The 23213-nt window shown below is 32.7% G+C and overlaps 2 protein-coding genes across 4 annotated transcripts in view; both read left to right on the top strand.

Moving 5' to 3' along the window:
* The window catches only part of LOC107467623 (uncharacterized), a 4120-nt gene extending 487 nt beyond the window's left edge, over positions 1 to 3633 (top strand). Inside the window, 4 exon segments of the mRNA XM_021131510.2 lie at positions 1 to 41; positions 44 to 1970; positions 2073 to 2264; positions 2768 to 3633. The exon segment at positions 1 to 41 is cut by the window's left edge and continues 487 nt beyond it. Coding sequence (XP_020987169.1) covers positions 1 to 41; positions 44 to 1970; positions 2073 to 2264; positions 2768 to 3335 — 2728 coding nt within the window. The 3' untranslated portion in view covers positions 3336 to 3633.
* Positions 3634 to 5652: 2019 nt separating this feature from the next.
* The window catches only part of LOC107467678 (hevamine-A), a 32832-nt gene continuing 15271 nt past the window's right edge, over positions 5653 to 23213 (top strand). The window contains exons 1-3 of one of the 3 annotated variants that reach the window (XM_052254298.1): positions 5654 to 6222; positions 7465 to 7738; positions 12462 to 12883. In XM_052254298.1, coding sequence (XP_052110258.1) covers positions 5696 to 6222; positions 7465 to 7738; positions 12462 to 12683 — 1023 coding nt within the window. In that variant the 5' untranslated portion in view covers positions 5654 to 5695 and the 3' untranslated portion in view covers positions 12684 to 12883. Of the gene's footprint in view, positions 6223 to 7464; positions 7739 to 11519; positions 12087 to 12187; positions 12884 to 23213 lie in introns of those variants that run through there. The other 2 variants (XM_016086835.3, XM_016086834.3) reach the window with 2 other exon arrangements.

Raw genomic sequence — 23213 nt, 5'->3', positions numbered from 1 at the left:
AACGCCCTCTCCTCCCTCCCCTCTCTCCTCCGCCGCCACCACATTTCATCCCCCAAAGCCTCGCACATCGCCTCCACCTTGCGCCAGCTCATCCACGACTATGCTTGGGATCCCGATTCAAGTCTCGATTCTCCAATACCTTCCAGTTTGGTACTCTTGTTCTCTCCCCTATGCAATTCCTTTGAACAATTGTCTTTGTTTCTTGATAGAGAGGTCGGTGATGAGTATTCTTTCCGCGAGATGTTTTTGGAGTTCTTTGGGGGTGTTAGGGATGTGTTTAGTTCTAGAGATATTCACTGTAGTTGGGTTAGTGTTAGCGCTAGTGCTAGATTTGAATCCGAGTGCGGTGATAGTGGTGAAGTTGGAAGGGTTCGTGGGTTTTTTGAGAGGGGGGTTAAGGGTTTGGGTTGGGGTTTTTGTGGCGCAGATTCGATTGTGCTTGGTTCTGCTCTTGTTCCTTTTGGCTTGATTTACCCCAAAATTGGGGTTTGTTGGGGTTCTCTTGGTTTTAATGATTGTTCTTCTAAGAAAGCTCAAGTGCAGCTGTGTCTTCAGATGTTAGATGTGAATAGGATTCCTATTCAGTGCAATTGTTGTGATCTTGAGTTAGTGGATTTGAAAATTCCACGTAGGTGTGGTGATGCTAGGTTTAATCCGGATTTGGCGAATTCGCAAGGAGCAGGTTGTCAGCGAAATGAGAGATTTCGGAAACAGTTTTCGGATGGAATCATTAAATTTGAGGTTAAGGCTGTGCAGAAGTCTGATGCTTTTGTGAATGTGAGGGAGTGCTTATCTGAATCTGTTATGGTGCGTGAGGTTTTCAGAGAACCTAAGAAGAACAAGGACGAAAATTCGGATCAGTTTTTTGCAGATAGGGTTCTTCAGATGCTTGCTACTGAATTTGGCTTCCAGTGGAGGAGAAAATCAGTGCCCATTTGGGAAATCCTCTTGAGTTTTCTTTGTAAAGAAGGTTGCTGGGCGTTGGTGTCTCTCACCAATGGTAATGGTGGTTCATGTATGGGTGTTCTGAGGCCTTTTACTGTTTATTCTGCTCTCTTATCTGTATTAGGGGATCCAGATATGGATAATGATATAGGTGGAGCAAACATGGCTCAATATATAAGGACAATGGAACATAGGGTTTTTAAATCTGATCGCCAATCTAAGAAGGACAAGGTTTTCTTGGATTCTCAAGCTAAGGAGAGTGATGCAGCTAATGAGGGTCATGGGGAAAAGAAAAAGATGGATTTGAAATCACTTCAAAACCTTACATGGAACTCATTCTGTGAATCAGTATGTGATCAATTTGAAATGGATTTGAAGGATGTTTATTCAGTCATTGAAAGTAGCAAGTCAAAAAAGTTGAAGTTTTTGAAATGGTGGATGAAACAGATAAAGAAGTCTAGCTGTAGTGATATAATAAATTTGTCAGAAATACCAAAGTCAAATGAGATCATTGCAGAAAAGAATAAAGATAAATTAACTGAGTCACCTCAAAATATTGAACAGCCGGTATCCTCATCTGCCTCAGCTGGGATTAACACCGAGGCTTCTAGAATACAGGATGACGCTGTGCTTGACTGTAGGTTAGAATCGTCTGCAGAATTTTTCAGTAATCTTTCCACCAAGATCCAACAGGGGATTGAATCAGAAGATATAGACCTTGGGGCTATGGCAAAGCGACTTGTGAATTCATCTATCTATTGGCTGTGTCGGAAGGATAGCAGAGAAACCAATTCTGAGGGCCAGAAGGGTGGCAGAGAAACAAATTCTGAAGGTCAGCATGATGATAGGGAAATCAGTAATGAGGGTCATAATGCTCCTTCCAGTAGCATTGTTGCATCTGAACTGATAAAATTTCTATTGAAAGAACCAAAAGAGTTGGCAGCAAAGTATAAAAGCAGAAATTCTTTCTCTCAGGCCTCCGAACCAAGACGTACTAAACAAGTTACAGAGCATGCAGCTAGAGAGTATCCTTTGACAATGTTTTCCTTTAATTCTGCATATGATGTGTTGAACAGTTGTAAAATTTGCGGTACTTTTATTTCTTGTATTTCCTTAATCACCATTAGATATGAGCTGCAGATTTTGCTTCGGATGGAGATTTTACAATCAGAGGTTGGAAGTGGAGTCGAGGATTCTAGTAAACACAAGTTTGTCAAGAAAATATGCCAGCTTTTGGATGACATGCACTGCCACATGGAAGGGGGTTTCTTTGGTGATTGGAACCTTGAAAATTATGTGGCAAAGATCATCAAAAGCAGGTACAAGTTTTTACACATGGATTGGGGTGTTTTTGCACGATAGTTGATAATTATTCTGAAAGTTTAAATATTATTTTTGAAGTGTTAGCTATTTATTTTATTTTCATTCGCTGCAGTTATTCCTATATATACACACACCCCTATAATTTTCTAGTCATTTTACTATGTAAAGGAGATAGGGTTAAAAATGGAGGGACGTATACCTGAAAGTATATTCTCCATAGAAACGGTTGAAAATGAATATATAGAATCAAGGAAAAATAGAAAGATCAAACTGTATAAAGTATATCGCTGATAGATATGGGATTCATAACACTAGGTTTCATACTTTTATTTTATTATACTGATGGAAACGTCAAAATACCAGCATCATTGTTACCAATTCTAGGTTCACTAACAGGAAAACTAATAACCATAAGAACAAAAAAAATGGAACTAAGTAGATGACTGCATAACAAACAAACCAGGTAGACTAATGATAGTGGGACCCCTCAAAATTGCAGGTATTCTCACACTCTTGAAGACGTGGTCCACAAAATCTACAACAAAATGGACCTGCTGCTATTTGCAGATGTGGAGGAAGCCCCTAATAATTTTCTTAACAGTGAGGACAGCGATAAACCCTTGAACCAAATAGTATACAGAGATGAAATGGGTGAAAATGATATCAGTAATGGACCCATTTCATCAGAAAACGAGCCCTTTCAGTTGCAGAATAATGACGCTGGAAAACTCCAAAGGGCTATTCAAGAAGATCATGGCCGAAAACTAATTGAAGCTAAGGAAAGGAGAGATAGGGCACGTAGGTTCTCATCTTTCACGAGTTGGATACCTGATTTGCAGAGAGTTTGGGCGCCAAAACACAAGGCTATGAAACCAAAGACAGACCCCTTTAGAAAGGTGCCAAACGAGAAGCGGAAAAGGGCAAGCTATGACAGAGTATGTGAGACACCACTGACAGGAAACAAGCGTTCAATTCAACGGGAAGGGGATTCAGGTTATGACAATTACATAGCTGATGGGGATCAAGCATCTGGCTCAGTTTCCAGGAAATTGTTTCAGGGTGACTGATCTTTGATGTAAGTAACCTTACCTGGCTTCTACAGATAATTTGTATATGCAAACTGCCAAACTTACAAAACAGAATAACCCAAGATGTGTACTTTAGTTTTTCAGCCACAAATGGTGGATGCTAGTGTCTTGGACTCTGGAGCTGTATATTTGCTTTTCAGGTATCACAATATTAGTGTACTAGCATAATTAGTTGATTCACTTTCATAAGTCATTAGGATTTGTAACTGGAAAAATTTAATTTGTTCAAATTTGATGTATTTGACATATGTATATTAATGAATAATCATTGCAAAAAGTAATGTGATTGCTTTCTAGTGCATTGCTTCTGGCTTTCTGCTACATGCATGACAACTTGTTTCTGGTATTAACTTGTTGGAAAATGGATAGAAAAGAATGGGAAGCTATTTTACATTTCGAAAATATTTGTGTAACTATTGAAAGTTTCTTTTGCATTATATAACTTTCAATTGATAACTTATATAGATAATTCGTAACTTTATTCTATGCTAAACAATTTGTTGGCAAATCATGCATGATAACTTGTTGGATACCCATGGTTGATTTATCATTTATATATCCAAGTATCTCTGCAATGTATATGCGACTCTATTTTCTGACATTGCTTTATGCATTATTGTAACCTGTTAACTCGCGTCTAAAGTCTAATATAGCTCCAATAATAGATATTATAAGTTGTAGTTGAGTTACACGGGTTGCACGAGTTCAATCTAAATTAAAAGTGTTACGTTGATTATTATATTCTGTTTTTGAATAGCTATTTCCTTGTAATTGTCTGTTTTTTTCTTTTTGGAAGGCTGTTTCTATTTCTATATCTTATTACTACAATAATACCTGCCTAGATGCTGTATGTAAATGTTTATAAATTAATTCCAGCAAATTCACGCCAGTTTCAGTTAGTTAATAATGGACGGTGTATTTTAATTTTTAACTTGAGATGTAGCAGTTAGCATCTTATATATCCTGAACGTTAAAAGACAAATAACAAAAGCATATTCCTCTTTATTCTCACAGGCTAATGTCATAGATAACATTTACAAACACATGAAAACGTCGAATAAACGTTGAAATGCCTCGAAAGGATGTTACACGGGTGTTGAATACGCAAGCATTCAACATGATAAGATTGGTAGATTAAGGTTTTTTCTGGGGGGGTTGTACTGACAATTTTTAATATCAAACACATCTTTTGCATGCTTAATTTGATTTCTGAATAATCAAGTGTACTAATCCTATGCTACGTGATCTATAGTTTCTCATCAATAATTGATGATATTTTAAATACCTAAGACTTGTACATCTTAAGGGGCTAAGGATGAAAGCTACTAAGCTAATAGTAGCGGAACTCATGGGTATTTAATTTGTAATTTGATTGCCCAATTAAAATCGATTTGAATTAGTTATATTGATTCTTTATTTAAAGGATAATTAGGGTTGAATCTAATTAAATTTGACCTTAATTAATTTAAAATTTTAGAAATAATTTATTTTTTTTTTAGATTTTAAATGTTTTTATTTAAATTTTGAATTTTTTTATAATAATTTAAATTTAAATATTTAAAAAAAATAAAAAATATTTTTTTTATGGTTCACAGTATCTTCCTGCTCGAACTCCATCTAAGGATTTGTCGTTGGCCAAATGACCAATAGATGGATTGCTGCATACAGAATGCGGGATTTGGATCCTCTAAATTTTAAATTTTTATTTTAGAGGGTAAAGTGTGATCTTTTATATTTGATTGATTTCTCTCTTATATTTTCTTTTTGTCCCACCTATAAAATAAATGAAGAGATCATACTCTATCTTCTAAAGTATAATTCAAAATGAGCAATGTTAGGGGCCAGCAACATTTGTGATTGGTAGCCATCAACTAGCCATCAATGATGATTTGATGGTGTGAGATTGGTGTGAGATTTCATCCAATGACTCACATTTTTCTGCTGATTACATGCTGACCAAAATGCAATAAAATTACTGGTCTCCTAGACTTTTTCATTCAAAATTTAAAGAATTCAAATTCAAGCAAATAAGTATGTAAATTGACCACCGGCTAATACAAGTTGATTAACTAGTAAAATTGTTACTTTATTATTTGTTTGGAATAGAATAGTAGGTACTACTCATTTTTTAATATCAAACACATCTTTTGCATGCTTAATTTGATTTCTGAATAATCAAGTGTACGAATCTTATACTAAGTGGTCCAAAGTTTCTCATCAATAATTGATCACATTTTAAATGCTAGAGATTTCTAGTACATAAGTTATTGTGACCATTATAAATAGGTTACTTCACACTGTCTTTGCACCACACTCTCCACTAAAAACAGAAAACCACTATGGCTTCCAACAAGAGTAGTAGTACTCATCAAGCATTAGCATTGCTCCTCTTCTTCCTCCTCACCCTCTCCTCTGCACATGCCAAAGGTGGCATAGCCATCTACTGGGGCCAGAACAATGGCGACGGTACCTTAACCTCCACATGTGACACCGGAAACTTTGAGATTGTGATCCTCGCCTTTCTCTACACTTTCGGTTGTGGCAGAACTCCAGATTGGAACTTTGCTGGCCACTGTGGGCCATGGTCCCCTTGTGACAAACTCGAACCAGAAATTAAACATTGCCAAAGCAACGGTGTGAAGGTGTTCCTCTCCCTTGGAGGAGCCGTTGGGCCTTACTCCTTATGCTCGCCGGACGATGCCAGGAACGTCTCCGACTACCTTTACAAGAACTTCCTCACTGGCCAAAAGGGTCCATTAGGGAGTGTGTACCTTGATGGCATTGATTTCGACATTGAAGGTGGTGGTGTGAACCTTTATTGGGATGACTTAGCTAGAGAACTCGATGCACGCAGAAAGCAAGACAGGTGCATACTCACAAATATTTATCAATACTTAAAAAATATTACTAAAATTAATTTCATATTTTTTTACATCTTTACAACATCTTTTGTTTTTATTTTTTATATTTAAAAGTATAGGAAATAATAATAAATTGTAGAAAAAACAAGAGTGCAACTTTTGTTAAAAATTAATTTGTTATTGAAAATTAAAAAAAATCATTTTAAATTTTAAATATTAAATTTTATATATAAATTATTGATATAAAATATAAAATTTGTTAATTAACTAAAAATGTTATCAAATAATAAAAATAATATTTTAATTTTAGTATAATTATTATAATCATCATAATAATAATCATCGTAATATATACTATGTTAAGAGCGATATATTTCTCTTTTATAATATTAGTTGTGCTTTTGTATTAATTAGGAGCGAAATTAACTTTAGCTAACTAGTTAAAAGATAATTCTCTTACAAAAAAAATCATTACCTTAATTTTTTAAATTTTAAAATAAAAAATGATCTTAATTAGCTTATATTATAGTTAGTCTTCTAAATTTAATTATTACAACTAAATTCATCATCAATGGTCAATACAAGAAAAAAAGTTTAAAAGTCAACAATGTTAATTTATATTAACAAATATTTTTAATCGAGAAGTGTTAGGAACTAACAAATTTTGTGATTTATAGACATTAATTAGTTATTATTAATATTTTTAATGATATAAAATTATATCTAATAATATAAAATTATTCATTTTTTTGCTGATTAAATATTGACTAAATTTTAATAAAATTATGCGGGTCCCTAAATTTTTTCTTTTTAATCAATAGTTCAATATTTTTAGTTTAACAGTTTAATGCTATATTTTTAGTCAATATTTTTAAAAATTACTAACTAATAATAAAAAATAATACTATTATTTTATACCGGTACTTGATCAACAATAGTTTAAATTCATATTTAAAAAAGTGCACTAAAAAGATATAATTTATACCTATGTTTTTTTTTTATTGAAGATAGAGAGACTCGAATCACAACCTCTTAAATGAGTATGAAAAGATTATACCATTTATTATTGGCTTATACTTATATTTATTAAAACTTACAAACATAAGTCAATATAGCTTGTCAAAATTTTTATATATAAATTATAAAATTTATTTATTTTAAATAATTTAGTACTAAAATTTGTTAAATCGGCTGGTTCTCAAAATTTTGTGTTATCAAAATATTTTGGATCCGTTACTTGTGTGTAGGTACTTTTACTTGTCGGCAGCACCACAATGTTTCTTCACAGATTACTACCTTGATACCGCCATTAGAACTTGGCTTTTCGATTACATATTCGTCCAGTTCTACAACAACCCTCCATGCCAATATAGTAACGGCGACGCATCTCTGCTCTTATCTTCTTGGAATACATGGACCTCCTATGTGAAGCTCAATAACACCGTGTTTATGGGGCTACCCGCTGCACCTGATGCAGCTCCCAGCGGTGGCTATATTTCACCGCAAGATCTGTGTACTAAGGTTCTTCCAATCATCAAGCACACTCCTAACTATGGTGGCGTCATGCTATGGGATAGGTTCCGCGATGTTACTAACCACTACAGCGATCAAATCAAGGATTGTGTTATAGTTGATGATAGTGTTAGGGTTTCACAAACATTGATGGCAACGTTATCAAACACTATAACTGAATGTGTATCTGCAGCTTTCAACCGCATCATGCCGAAACTAAGACCCTTCTAGAATGAATATCTGCTTTATATATATGTAACGATGGAATAATAAGTGGCGATGATGATTACTTATTATGAGTTATGTGTAGATCAATATCATCATCACCTTGTGGTATCTAGTTTCTTCAGGCTTTGATTTTTGTAATCAAAGTATGTTGATGCTGTTTTGCATGTGCTGGTTTTTTCTTTGAATAATAAAGGTTTCATACGTAGACCTACTTTAATTATAGTCATCAACCTAGGGTTAATTAATTGCGTTATCTCTATCTTTCATATTTAATTTAAGGGTTAAGTACGATTTTAGTTTTTAAGGTAGGAACTGAAAATTTTGTTTGTTCCTAATTTTTTTTGTTTACAAAATCGTCCTTAAAATTTAACTTAATTTTAAAATAGTTCTTTTTGGATAAAAAAAACCTTTCCCTTCTTTCCCAAAAACTTTATTTTTTTTTCTTTTTTTTTTCATCACAGAAGCAGATAAACAAGATAAGAAGCAGAAACAAAAGCAATACACATGAATAATAGAAGCAGATAAATAAGACAACCAAAAGATAAACAAAGCAATATAAATTGAGAATAAGAAGAAACAGAAAATAATAAAGTAGAGTCTTACCTTCATCTTCAACAAAAAAAACAAAAGCAGAAACAACCAAAAGCATCAATAACAACAATGGAATAAAAAAGAATAAATAGAAGTAACTAGAAACATCAACAACAACAACAACAATAATGGAATAAACAGAAGTAAAACACCTTTCTTTAAATTTAAAAATTAAAGAAAAAAATAAGAAATTAAAACAGCACTGCAGAGGCCTCGAGGGAGAACAGGTGATTTGCGAATCACGAGAAGAAGGATTGCGATGGCGATGGAGGAGGGGCTGCAACGGTGAACTGTGAATCGCGAGGGAAGGAAAACTGCAACGGTGGTGGCGAATCGCGTGGAAAAGACTGTGGCAGTGGTGGCGACGTCGTGAATTGAAACGAGAATGGAGATACGGTGGTCAGCGACGCTGCGAATCGCGATGAGAACAATTTTGTAGTGGTCGGCAGCGTTGCGAATCACGAAGAAAGCACTGCGGCGGTACAAACCGCGAGGAATGACGACACTCTTGAGAGCTGGCGGTGGATTTCCTTCTCCCTCTTCTTACCTGAACACCCCCGATCCCCTTTCCACTTTTTCTTTAACCTGTTTTTTTTTTAATTTCAGTTAGAGATAATTTGATAATAAAAATTAAAATTTTTTAGTATAATGATGATTTTAAAATTGAACTTTAGAGACGATTTTATAAACAAAAAAATATTAGAAATAAAAAAAATTTTCAATTCCTACCTTATAACTAAAATAACTAAAATCGTATTTAACCTTTAATTTGATAAAATAACCTAATCTAGAAGTTTAGATATGAATAAGAGAAAAAGATAAATATGTCATTGACATTTTGATCTGCAAACATTTAAATTATCAAAAATTTAAAAATACATTTAAGTTTCTGACTTCAAAACATGAACATATTGATTTCTCATGTTTATTTGAATTTTTTAGACTCAACGAAAAAATTAAATGTGACTCCTGATATATACTGACCTAGTTAATACGAATACATACGTGAAAAAAATTTTAAAATTAAACAAATTAAACTCAAAAATTGATATATTCAAATTTTAAAAAAATAAAAAATTTTAATATATTTTAAAATTTTCAGAATCTTAAATGTTCATATACTAGGAAGTTAATTTGTTTTTTTATTTCTATAAATAATTATTTGATAGTGACTGTATGGTGAGTGGGGTATACTCGCATTGATAAAGGACAAACTTCTGATTCACTTCTAATTTTACGTGTTTCCACATATCTCAACAGTATTGTTAATCACGTGATAATCAAATCCAACACATTTGTAATAAGTATCTTTCTTGGTCTACTGTTTGAAACTTAAAATATTTATTATCAAGAGTAATTAATTTTTTTCGTTGGGATGTAAGTGCTCTAATAAATAAAGTAGGCAGTCAAAATTGTAAAATTTAATTATTATCTTATTTGTTTATTTTTATGGCATAATACAATATTTTGGAAATGAAAATATTAGGTAATTAATATTTTTTATGTCTTATATTTAAATTTAATACTAATTAATTTCCTTTTTTTTAGAAACACTAAAAGACAATAACTTTTACAAAAAAAAAAGGTTTCAGAAAACATTTGAAATCATAAAATAATTTAAAGAAATACTAATTTAACAACTAGAAAGGAATTAATTTATTCAAATACTGATCTTTGATGTTAGTAATCTTACCTGACAGAGTATGTGAGACACCGTTGGCAGGAAACAAGCGTTCAATTCAACGGGAAGGGGGTTCAGGTTATGACAATTATAGAGCTGATGGGGATCAAGTATCTTGCGAGACAGATCTTCTCAATTTTTTTTAATAATTGAAGAAGTAAAGTGTGATCTTTTATTATTAATTTTATAAATAAAATTTCTGGAGCTGTATATCTGCTTTTCCGGTGTCACAATACTAGTGTACTAGCAAGATTAGTTGATTCACTTTCATAAGTCATTAAATTAATTTGTTCAAATTTGATGTATTTGACATATGTATAATAATGTATTTTTAGTGCATTGCTTCTGGCTTTCTGCTACATGCATGACAAGTTGTTTCTGGTATTAACTTTCTGGAAAATGGATAGAAAAAATGGGACGCTATTTTACGCTTCGAAAATATTTATGTAACTATGAAAGTTTCTTTTGCATTAGACAACTTTCAATTGATAACTTATATAGATAATTCGTAACTGTAGTCTATGCTAAACAATTTAATTTGTTGGCAAATCATGCATGATAACTTGTTGGTTACCCATGGTTAATTTATCATTTATCTAAGTATGTCTGCAAATGTATATGTGACTCTATTTTCTGACATTGCTTTATGCATCATTATTGTAACCTGTTAATAACTCACGTCTAAAGTCGAATAGCTCAAATAATAAATATTATTATAAGTTGGAGTTACACGGGTTGCACGAGTTCACTCTTTAGAAGTGTTAGGTTGATTATTATATTCTGTTTTTGCATAGCTATTTCCTTGTAATTTTGTGTTTCTTTTTCTTTCTGGAAGGTTGTTTCTTCTATTTCTATTCACTGTTCTTATCACTAGCTGACTAGCTGCCGTATGTAAATTTTTATAGCATTTGTAAATTAATGCAGCAAATTCACGCCAGTTTCAATTATTTTAACTTGAGATGTGGCAATTAGCATCATATATATCCAAATTAAAAGACAAATAATAACAAAAGCATATTCCTCTTTAGCCTCACAGGTTACTGTTTACAAACACATGAAAACGTCGGATAAAAGCATGTTACACGTGTATTGAATACACACAAGCATTCAACAAGATAAGATTGGTACATTAAGTTTTCTTGGTGGAATGTACTGACAATTTTTAATATCAATCAAGCACATCTTTTGCATGCTTAATTTAATTTCTGAATAGTCAAAGTGCACGAATCCTATACTACATGATCCAAAGTTTCTCATCAATTATTGTAACCATTATAAATTACTTCACGGTCTCTATGCACCACACTCTCCACTAAAAACAAAACCACTATATATGGCTTCCAACAAGAGTAGTAGTACTCATCAACCATTAACATTGCTCCTCTTCTTCCTCCTCACCCTCTCCTCTGCACATGCCAAAGGTGGCATAGCCATCTACTGGGGCCAGAACAATGGCGACGGCAACTTAACCTCCACATGTGACACCGGAAACTACGAGATTGTGCTTCTCGCCTTTCTCTACACTTTCGGTTGTGGCAGAACTCCAGATTGGAACTTTGCTGGCCACTGTGGTTCATGGTCCCCTTGTGACAAACTACAACCAGAAATCGAACATTGCCAAAGAAACGGTGTGAAGGTGTTCCTCTCCCTTGGAGGAGCCGTTGGGCCCTACTCCTTATGCTCGCCGGAAGATGCCAAGAGCGTCTCCGACTACCTTTACAACAACTTCCTCACTGGCCAAAAGGGTCCATTAGGGAGTGTGTACCTTGATGGCATTGATTTCGACATTGAAGGTGGTTCAAACCTTTATTGGGATGACTTAGCTAGAGAACTCGATACACGCAGAAAGCAAGACAGGTGCATACTCACAAATATTTACTAAATTTTTTTGTAGATAAATTAGTAAAATTTATTTATTCTAAATAATTTAGTATTTTGGATCCGTTACTTGTGTGTAGGTACTTTTACTTGTCGGCAGCACCACAATGTTTCTTCACAGATTACTACCTTGATACCGCCATTAGAACTTGGCTTTTCGATTACCTCTTCGTCCAGTTCTACAACAACCCTCCATGCCAATATAGTAACGGCGACGCGTCTCTGCTCTTATCTTCTTGGAATACATGGACCTCCTATGTGAAGATCAACAACACGGTGTTTATGGGGCTACCCGCTGCACCTGATGCAGCTCCCAGCGGTGGCTATATTTCACCGCAAGATCTGTGTACTAAGGTTCTTCCAACCATCAAGCACACTCCTAACTATGGAGGCGTCATGCTATGGGATAGGTTCCGCGATGTTACTAACCACTACAGCGATCAAATCAAGGATTGTGTTATAGTTGATGATAGTGTTAGGGTGTCACAGACTGTGATGGCAACGTTATCAAACACTGTATCTCAATGTGTATCTGCAGCTTTCAACCGCATCATACCAAAACTAAGACCCTTTTAGAATGAATATCTGCTATTTAATGAAGGAATAATAAGTGGTGGTGATGAATGGTGATTACTTATGAGTTATGAGCTATGTGCAATCAATATCATCATCACCTTAATTAGCATCTACAGGCTTTGATTCTTGTGTTCAAAGTATGTTGATGCTGTTATGCATGTACTGGTTTTTGCTTTGAATAATAATACAAAGGTTTCACACGTAGACCTACTTTAATTTTAGTTAATTGCGTTCTCTCCATCTCTAGTCAAAATTTATCATATTTAATTTGATTAAACAACATAATCCCGCTAGGAAAACAATGACATTTGTATACAATATGTACAATGGACTTTTTATCTAACTCAATTATATTAGATAATAATAAACACCTAGTTAACCTAATTATAATCCCTAAATAAAATTACCCCAATTCACCCCCTTTTGACTGCGTTACCCTACCACCAACCCCCAATTCAACTCCTCCTCGCTGCTCACCAACCCCCACACCGTCGCCTAGCCGTCCAAATCGCAACCTGCAGCAGCTCCGGAAACACATTCGGCTTGGAGACCCCCCACCCCCTTTGCGATCGAACATCGTCGATGGCAGCGATTTGGTGGAACGTTGGGTCCTCCCTTCCAACCCGAGTTGCTGCCCCCAAGCGCCGCGCCTGTTCGCCCTCACCGGAAGCATCAACGGTGCACGGTTTGCGGCTGCGTATCTGATCCTTGTTGCGTCAATTGACCTGTTCCAGAACCTTTTCGAACATCCATGGTGAGTGCTTTTGTTTTCTATTTTCATGATTATTCATTGAAGTTGCTACTTGTTTTACACGGTGTTTAAGATGCTCAGTTTTCTGAAACTACATGGTGAAAAGGCAAAAAATGGAATTTTATTATTTTGGAGCACGAGAAATTAGTTGTTGCTTGAGATTGTTGCAGTTGATTTAACAGCTTCGCCACCTGATGTGAACCATTCACCAGGACCAACACGAACATCAGAATTATATCGTCATCGAGCATCCACGTTAAGTGGGTTAGTTTCTTCCTTTCATGAAACAACACTGAATTTGCGTTTTTTAATGTAGAGAGTATATGTTGCTTGTTTGCTTGATTTTACATGATAAAAATGTAGTACATGGAATTTTAGTTTGTTCGAGCATGAGAAATTAGTTGTTGTTTGTAATTGTTGTAATTGATATAACTTTTGAGCAGGAAAGGTGAAATAAGTTTGTTAATCTAGTTTAAATAGTATTTTATTTTCCCGACCCAGGTGGTCCTTTGGATGCGATGTAAAGTAAACCAGCTGAACACTGGCCTTTTTTGGAATAAGCCACTGCATGGATCACCATCACTGCTCCAAGAGCTAAGGATCTTTCCCTCCGGGTCTAGCGAGGATTTCAAGTCCATAAGAGCTCTCAGTTCTGCATTTCCATGAATCAGTTGCACAATGGAAAATGAAACCAAAACAAGCAATGAAAGAAGGAAACTAAGGGAATTCATAGCTGATTTTGGTGTAAAAATTTGTCAAACATATACTAAAAGAGAAACACCTGTATGATGTAGTATCCTAAAGAATCTAACTTTATTATTTGGTTCCTACTGTAACATGATTTTGAAACTTGACACCTTGCTTGATATTTCTTTATTATATATGAAGTTGCTGTTACTATTACTAGTCTATGATTTTGTAATTAGTTGATAGATGCTACTATAGTGGAGAAAATGGGAAGACTAGCCATGCTAATGAGAAACATTTTCAAAGATGTTGCATAATTAATTGATATAACTTTTTTGAGTCGCTGACAGGCTAAAGTAAGTTGGTGCACATTTGCATTTCTCTAATCTCATTAGATGGTTACTTTAGTAGCGTATTGGATGCTTGGTGTTTATGAAAAATATTTTTTGCTCTTTTTTTTTGTTCGATACATTAGTAGGTAATCAGATGGTTGGAACCATTCATATTCTAGCTAAAACAAACATTCGTCTAACTATGTCTTTATTCAGGGATTTATCTTTAGTTTTCCAAAGTGGAACGACTTGAAATTGTTAAGCATTGAGTTCTTGAAATTTGAACTTGAGTCGAGTTTCCATAAAACATTCTGAACAGATGTTATAGCAAAAATGAACATCCATTTTTTCTGTGAAAGTAACCATCTAGGTTCTTACTATAACGAACATCCAGTCTTTATCCAGAGATTTATGTTTATTTTTCCAAAGTCAAATGACTTGAATTTGTTAACCATTGAGTTCTTGAATTTTGACATTGAGCCAAGAGTTCATGAAGCGTTCTGAATAGACGCTATAGTGATCACGGTCTAAACATCCAGCTATATGTAAAGATGAACATCTAACATTTGTGAGTAGCGATAATCGTGTAATCAATAAGTGGGATCATATAATCAGAATGAACATCCGTCTTGTCTAATAAATTAACCATCCAGATGGATACAATAACGGTGAACATCATTAATATTTAGAAACAAACATCCAAAATTTTTTTAAAATAAACCCATTCTTTCTAGACCAGATAACCGTTTTCGTCTATAGTATCTAATACATGAATTATGTACTGAAAGTCATGTCCAACATAAATTAATTATTGTCGAATGAACTTAACAAAGACATGAACCCATCAAATTGGTGGGGCTCATTGCGGCCAACATGAGCACCGACCTTTAGAGTCCAAATCTCGTAACCAAGATCCGTCTCTTCACTTCCAACCTCAATAACATCCGACAGTTGCATGGCCTACAATTCCAAAATAATAATAATAATAATAATAATAATAATAATAATAATAATAATAATAAGATAAATCCTTAGTGTATATTATTTGCTTGAAACCTCACTAACCAGTACAAACAATGCAACTGTAAAAACGAAATCAAGTCAATCATTCTACCAAGTACAGAGACCAAAAAAGAAACCTCACTAACCAGCACAAACAATGTCACTATACATCACATACATGAACATACAGTAGATACAACTATCAAGCACATAGTCCAGACATCGATTTCAGAGCTAATGGTGACTAGAGTTATTTTTTTTATTCATTTAGTGTTTATCATGTGTGATCATATGTATATTCCAAACTAAACATGCAGGAAGCATATTAAGTCGCCCATCCGTTGATAACTAACTCTTGGTTATTTAATTTTCATTATCAAATTAAATCTTAATGATGATAATAACATTCGCTATTTTTCATATTCAACAATCTCATGCTTATACATGCAATTTACATTAAGCCATATAAATTCATATACCAATAAAAGTTAGTCCAAGAAAGACCTAGTTTCATCCAGCGTCACATTAATATGCCATGCTTAATTAACACATACAAATTCCTCATACATAAAAGTATACCATGGACATAAAACCTTCATAAATTTGGTTGAATCATGAATGTTTATGATGCATTTGGGTAAGCATTAAACATAAAAATAAATATGCCACTTGCATTGAGTATGAACATCTAATTCACATGAAAATAACCATTCATTATCAATGCATTCAACAAACGTTGCTCATTATATTAGATTTCTCACCCTCGACGACATTATGGTTTGCTAAGTGTTCATGTGTATGTGATGAATTTTCATTACCGCCGGAAGATGGAACACGACATAGCGGTTCAACCAAATTGGACTCCATTAAAGAACTTTCGCAGAGTGATAATATGAAGACAAACCTAGCTAATATGTAAAATGTTGAGGAAAACAGGTTGAAAATGTATAATATGCTCAAAAGAAAGTGAGATTTTTCATAATTAAGGAGCCTATGTAACTAATATAGGAATAAATGCAATTAACGCGCAAACAACTTAAACTAAAGCAATTTAGAGTGAATTGAGACTGGAAACCTTAGTTATTGCAATTGTGTTTTGAATTTGCAAGGGTTAATCAAAATTAGCACAAAGAAAATAATCAAGACAATAATAAAGAAGCCCACTTATTCATGTCAAAGAGTATAAAATAATCACATAAACACAACCCTTTCTTCAAAAAGCAATAATTTTGATGAAACCAATTTTAATTGCTCAAAAACTTCAAAGAACGAATGATGATGCATGTGATCATTTATGTTTAAAACCAACATGAATAAACCATTTCATTCAAATCACTCAATAAAACATGGTATGCACTTCTTAAAAATATACCAAACAATTGATAACACCTAAATTTTTAACCAAATTGGTGTTTTGATAAAAAATCACAAATAAGTACATAACAAAATTTAAGCTCAAACATCATTAGAAATCACATAAAACTGCACAATTATAAATTATAATGTCTCATGGGAATAGAATTTAAGTCAAATGTTGGCCATCCATAAGAATTAAACATACAGATTTCATTTAGGCATTTCATCGAGCATATGGTGTGCATCATGTGTAAACAGAGCATTCAGTTCAATGGAAGCAGCAATCAACCCATAAAATTCAGCCAGCAAATACATTCAATCTAGCAACAGATATTAACTAGTCCTAAGCCTAATCTATATGCAGAAACTAGAATTAAAAGCAATGAAATAAATAAAATAGAAAGAACTAGGGACAAGGAAAGGGATGGAACCTGCGTTGATAAAGGAGAGAAGAAGAACGGGGACAGTGATGGTGTCGCAGCGGCACAGAACTTAGCCGCTGCTGGGTTGCACCGGGGTGTTGCTTGCCGGAGCTGGCAGGCGCGAACAGGGGCGTGGCGCAGCGAACACGGCAGGGAGAAATGGGGAAAGAGGAAAGAAAGAGAAGAGAGAGGGGGTGGGCAATGGTGGTTGGTTGGCTGGGGGGTGATGGTTGGGGTGATCTGGGTTGAAAAAACGAAGAAGAGAGATAAGAGTTGGTTAGAGAAGAAGCGATGGGGAGTAAGGAGGTAATGGCGGATTGAGAGAGGAGTTTGTTGTTTTGATTCTATAATTGAGGGTAATTCTAATTTAATTTAAATTTTAAATCAGAAAGAAATCAAAATTAAATAACTATCTATAATTTAATATTAATTACAATTAAACTCCCATTGTACACATTATACAATAAGATTATTGTCTACTCATACTTTTCCTTGGTGATTGTATGGTTAGTGGGGTATACTCCCATTATTGATAGAGGACAAACTTCTGATTCACTTCTAATTTACGTGTTTTCACATATCTCAACAAGGTGAATCTCAACAATTTCAACAATAAAAATTAAAGTATACATAAAAATATATATATAATAAACAATACACAATAAAAAAATTAAAATTAAAATTTTTAATTAATTAAATAATTATTATCAGATTTTAAATTTAAATTTTAAATTAATTAAATTAAATCATCATTTTATTTTATTTATTTACATTATTGCTTGTTCTTAATTTACAAGACAACCATGATTCGGAAGGTGATTTGGGCAATGGTGGAAGCAATACAGTTCTGCGGCACAGACCTAAAGGCCGTCCCTCACAATGACAAAACTCCGAAATGCTAGTGTCCTCCCCTCTCCGTAGCCCGTTTAGATGACGTAGCGCAGCCACACGCACCCATCCGTTTCCATCACCTTTTTGTGCTGCCTCCGCCTCTTCCATTCACGTGTATAGGAGCGCCATCACTACAATTGTTGTCTTGCTGTTTTTGCGTCTTTCTTTTCTGACGGCGTTGCTTTGGTGCCGCGCAGTTGTTGTGGTGCCGCTGTTGACTGCTGCCGCGCGAGTGATGCCATCGTGCGTGTTCTCTATGTGCCACTGCGGCTGTCTCAAGCTGTCTCGTCGCCGTCCTCGATCTACCGTCGTGGTTCTCCTCCTTCTCTTTTTCTTTTCTTTTAATTTGGATTGGATTTAAGTAGATACAATAAAATTTGTTGGATTTTCATTTTACTAGATAGGTAGATGGTTATCAATTAAAGCCCTAGCCATCAACTAACAATTCGAAGCAGCGGCTAGCGACGGCACTAAGAAGCTCAGCAGCGAGCTTGGTGTCCGGTGAGTGAGAAAGACGCTGGGTGGCGATGGTTGGCGAAGCAGTGACAGTGCTCACGAGCTCGGCAGTGATGATGATGTCTGGCTGGGAAGAGAGCGATACTTGTGCAAAGGCTGGTTACGAAAGTAGCAACGGCATTGAAAAGCCAGGGGGACGACGATGATATCCGATGAGGAGAGAGCAACGCCGATGGAAGACTGGCTAAAGAGCAATGGTGCTGATAGAATTTTTAGAAAAAATAACAGCAGCATATGGTTAAAATTTGAAAAGCCAATTTGAGTGGATTTTTTTTTTATTTTCGACAAAGAGAAAAATCATCTCGTTATTCATATTATTCAAATTTTCTGTTATTTATTTAATGGTATTAATCACGTGATAATTAAAAACCAACAAATTTGTAAGTATATTTCTTGTTTTACTGTTAGAATATTATTGTCAGTAATTAATTTTTTTTGTTGGCCTGTAAGTATTTTAATAAATGAAATAGTCAGTCAAAATGTTAAAATTTGATTAACTTATTTGTTTATCTTTATGGCACAATACAATATTTTTTAGGCTGATTTTTTATGTATATAAAAAATGTGGAGTTTAATTTTTAAAATATATGCGTATAAAGTTATTACATTAATATGATATTAGAGTAAAATGCAGGTAGCGATCGATTTATTTTTTTCAAATTTTTAAATCAAAGCATGTAAAACACAGGTTACGTTTGATGATTTATATTTTTATAAAATGTCTGCCTACAAAACATAAGTTGTGTTTTAGCTATATTTTTTTTCGAAATAACAAATCGTATCTTGCATTTTATGTTTTCTAAATTTTTTTTATTGAAAGTTACAAAATATAGAAAAATATATTTTAATCAAAAGTCTTACTTATAAATACGATTGTTAATTTATCTATAATTCATACCTCATTTTTATTTCTCTTTCTTTTATATTTGTGAGTTTTTGATAATTAGTAGTGTCAAAAAAATTTGGTAGATAAAATTGAGGTTATGAAAGGTATTACAAATTTCTGAGTGTATTATAACAGTGAGATTATATCAAATACACATGAAAGAGTGATTTTGTTTGTAAATATCCATTTTTCTTTGCTATTCCATACACCATGAGTTTTGTAGAATTGCAAAATATTCTTTGTGAGAACATACAAAGTCACATTTTAAATAAAGCGAGCAACATTTTATATAGGAATCATATACAAATATTTGATGAGCTGATACAGTTTCAAATAATGTTAATTATTGACGACGCATGTATGCAGTAGATGTTCTATATTTATCAACAAACCTAATTTTACGTATCCGTGATAGAGTTGTACGTTGAATTTAAACAGCATATGAGGTCAGACGCGGCTGGCGAGGAGGTGAATATTGATTAGCTCAGGAATATAAATTGGGAAAAAGATAATAATGATAGTGAAAAGGAGTTCGAAGCCAACTACGAATTGTGTTTGGATAACAGTTTACAAACGTGAGTTTGCATAAAATTAATTTTACAAAATTGATTTTGATAAAAAGTAAGTTTAGGTTAATGTGATTTATTTTTGACAATGTTTATATCAAAATTGATTATAGTAAAATAAATGTTGTTTGGATTATACTACTCAAAATCATTTTTAGATGAAAAATTACTAAAAGAGACATCAATTTAAATTATTTTTTTATATACATGCAAAAACAGAACCTAACAAATATAATATAAAAAATATTTATTATATAAATAAATAAATACAATAAAAAATGAGAAAGAGAGTACTATCAATTTTATAATGTTAAACAAAAAAAATATTCTATAATTTTTCTAGTACCCATACTCTTTAATTTAGTATTATTTTGGATTATAAATTTTCATTATTTATGACTCTATTGTTACTTATAATTAATTTTTTATTTATTTTGTCTTTTTTTTATAGGATCATAGTTTATATTATACAAAATTTGATAATAAACGTAGTATATAATAATTATAATTACAAATTTTACGAAATCAAAATAAAAAATAAAAAAATTAATATAAAACAAATATAGAGTACATCAAAGAATAGAAAGAAATCATACAGATAAAAAATAATAAAAATTTCATAAAACCAACAACATCTATCATATGAACAAAAAAATACCATAAAAACTAAATAAAATTCATATGAATAAAATAAATAAAAAATAAAAAAATTCATACACAACATATATACAATGTAAAAGATAAAAAAAATTCATATGAACAAAAAATAATAAAAATATCATAGAAATTAATAAAATACTTGAAAAATCATAATATTACAAAAAATAAAAAAAATCAACAACATTTGTCATATGAATAAAAGAAATACAATAAAATAAATAAAAAATAATATAAACAAAGTCAAACAAAAATAAAAAAATTCATATAAAAAATAGTATAGAAAATGATAAAAAAAACTCATAAAAATATAACATCAAAAATCGTAACACTAAAAATTAAAATATGAAAATGAATACTAAAAATAATAAAAAATTTAAAATATTCAATTTGTCTGTGTTTGAAACAAATCTGAACGATTTTGATGAAAAGAAAAATGGAAAGAAGAACTATGAAAAAGTAGAAAGAACTACAGAGAACTATATCCTTTTTATAGAAGAAAATGAAGGGTAAGGTTGATAAAAAAAAATAAATTTCTCACCTAATTTTCTAAAGGTAATCAGCAACCATGAACGTGAAATGTAGAAGTTACAAATTTCAGCTTCTTCTCAACGTGAGTTTATAGGCAAATCGTTTCTGCGTTTAGAAAGAAAAAAATTGCCAAACATAAAAGTGAAACTTTCAAGAAGTTCAAACTCACTTCTTTCTTCACCAATGCGTTTGCCAAACACACCCCAAGTCGATGACGAAAATGATAACGGAGATGAGAGGCAATCCGGTAGTGCGAAAATGAAGCAAATACACTTTTAAACCAGTACCCTTTGGTGTTTTATCTTTTATGCGAATTCTAGATCTTGCAGCCATGCATGCATGCTTCCAGAATTTCCTGAGTATGTGAATAAAGATATGTTATATTTATTCATTAAAGTTACCACTACCATTTCTTTTATTTGCCTTGACCAACTAACAGTGGTTTGCATGTCGTAGACGAAGGCAATGTTGTGGCGGAAGATGGTGAGTTTAGTGTTGGGATGAAATTTGGTTCTAGAGAGTCGGTGATCTCTATAATCAAAAGTTACACTATTTCTAGGGGAGTTGATTTCACTATGTATGAGTTTGAGTCACTGACATTCTATACAAAATACAACGGGTATGGTGCAAGGTGCTATTGGATTATCCAAGCTAGCTTGATTCAGAAAAAAGGTTGTTGAGAGATCATGAGATATGATGACAAACACACGTGCACCATGAGAATGATTTCACAAGATCATGTCAAGTTGGACTGAGACACGATTGTCCTTGGTTAAAGCAGATCCGTCGATAAAGATGAAGTCTATCATTACAGAAGTTCAATTTAGGTTCAACTACACTATGAGTTATTGCAAAATATAATAGACAAAATAAAAATTTGTGGCCAAAATTTTTGGTGTTTAAAAAAATTCTTATCAGATTCTGCCAGTATAATTAAAAGTAATGATTGCGAAAATGCTAAAATTTCGTGTTTAAATAAAAATATTTTTTATTTATCGTGAGAATAAAAAAATGAATGATGTAAAAGTTTTAATTTTTATTCCGTATTTTGGAGTTTCTATTTGTGTATTATAATATTTAGATACTATAAATTTTTAGTAAAAATTGATGACACACATAAAAAATATAAAAATATACTTTTAGTTACTATAGTACAAAATAGAAATTAAAATATTGTGCAGATTGTTTTCGTAGAAGAATTTGGCCCGTTAACTCGCGTCTAAAGTCTAATAACTCAAATAATAAATATTATTATAAGTTGAAGTTGAGTTGCACGGATTACGAGTTCAATCTTTAGAAGTGCTAGGTTGATTATTATATTCTGTTTTTGAATAGCTATTTCCTCATAATTTTCTGTTTCTTTTTCTTTCTGGAATGTTTCTATTTCTATTCACTATTCTTATCTTATTACTAGCAGGCTAGCTGCCGTATGTAAATTTTGACAGCATTTGTAAATTATTGCAGCAAATTCACGTCAGTTTCAATTATTTAATGGACGGTGCATTTAACTTGAGATGAAGGTTAAAAGACAAATAACGAAAGCATATTCAATTCCTCTCTATTCTCAAAGGTTACTGTCATAGATAAGATTTACAAACATATGATGAAACGTCGGATAAACGTTGAAATGCCTCGAATATGTTAAAATCAGGAACGGACTTATTCACAATATTGTGGGGATATTTACTCTTATTGAATCTTAAAAAAAATATATATTTTTTAAATAATTAAAGTGTATGATTATTATACTAAGATTTAGTTTGATAAATTTTTTAAAGAGTGTTTTTGTGCTTTTTAAAAGTACAAACTTTTTAGTTTATGTTTATTAAATTAAAAAAATTATATACTTATAGATCTAAAAAATAAAGTATTTTTATTATAATATTTAAACTAAAAAATTATAAAATTAATTTATACTTATCAAAATTAAAAG

Source organism: Arachis duranensis, chromosome 9 (genome assembly GCF_000817695.3).
Source record: "Arachis duranensis cultivar V14167 chromosome 9, aradu.V14167.gnm2.J7QH, whole genome shotgun sequence".
Classification (NCBI taxonomy): domain Eukaryota; kingdom Viridiplantae; phylum Streptophyta; class Magnoliopsida; order Fabales; family Fabaceae; genus Arachis; species Arachis duranensis.
This window is presented reverse-complemented; position numbering and strand designations above follow the sequence as displayed.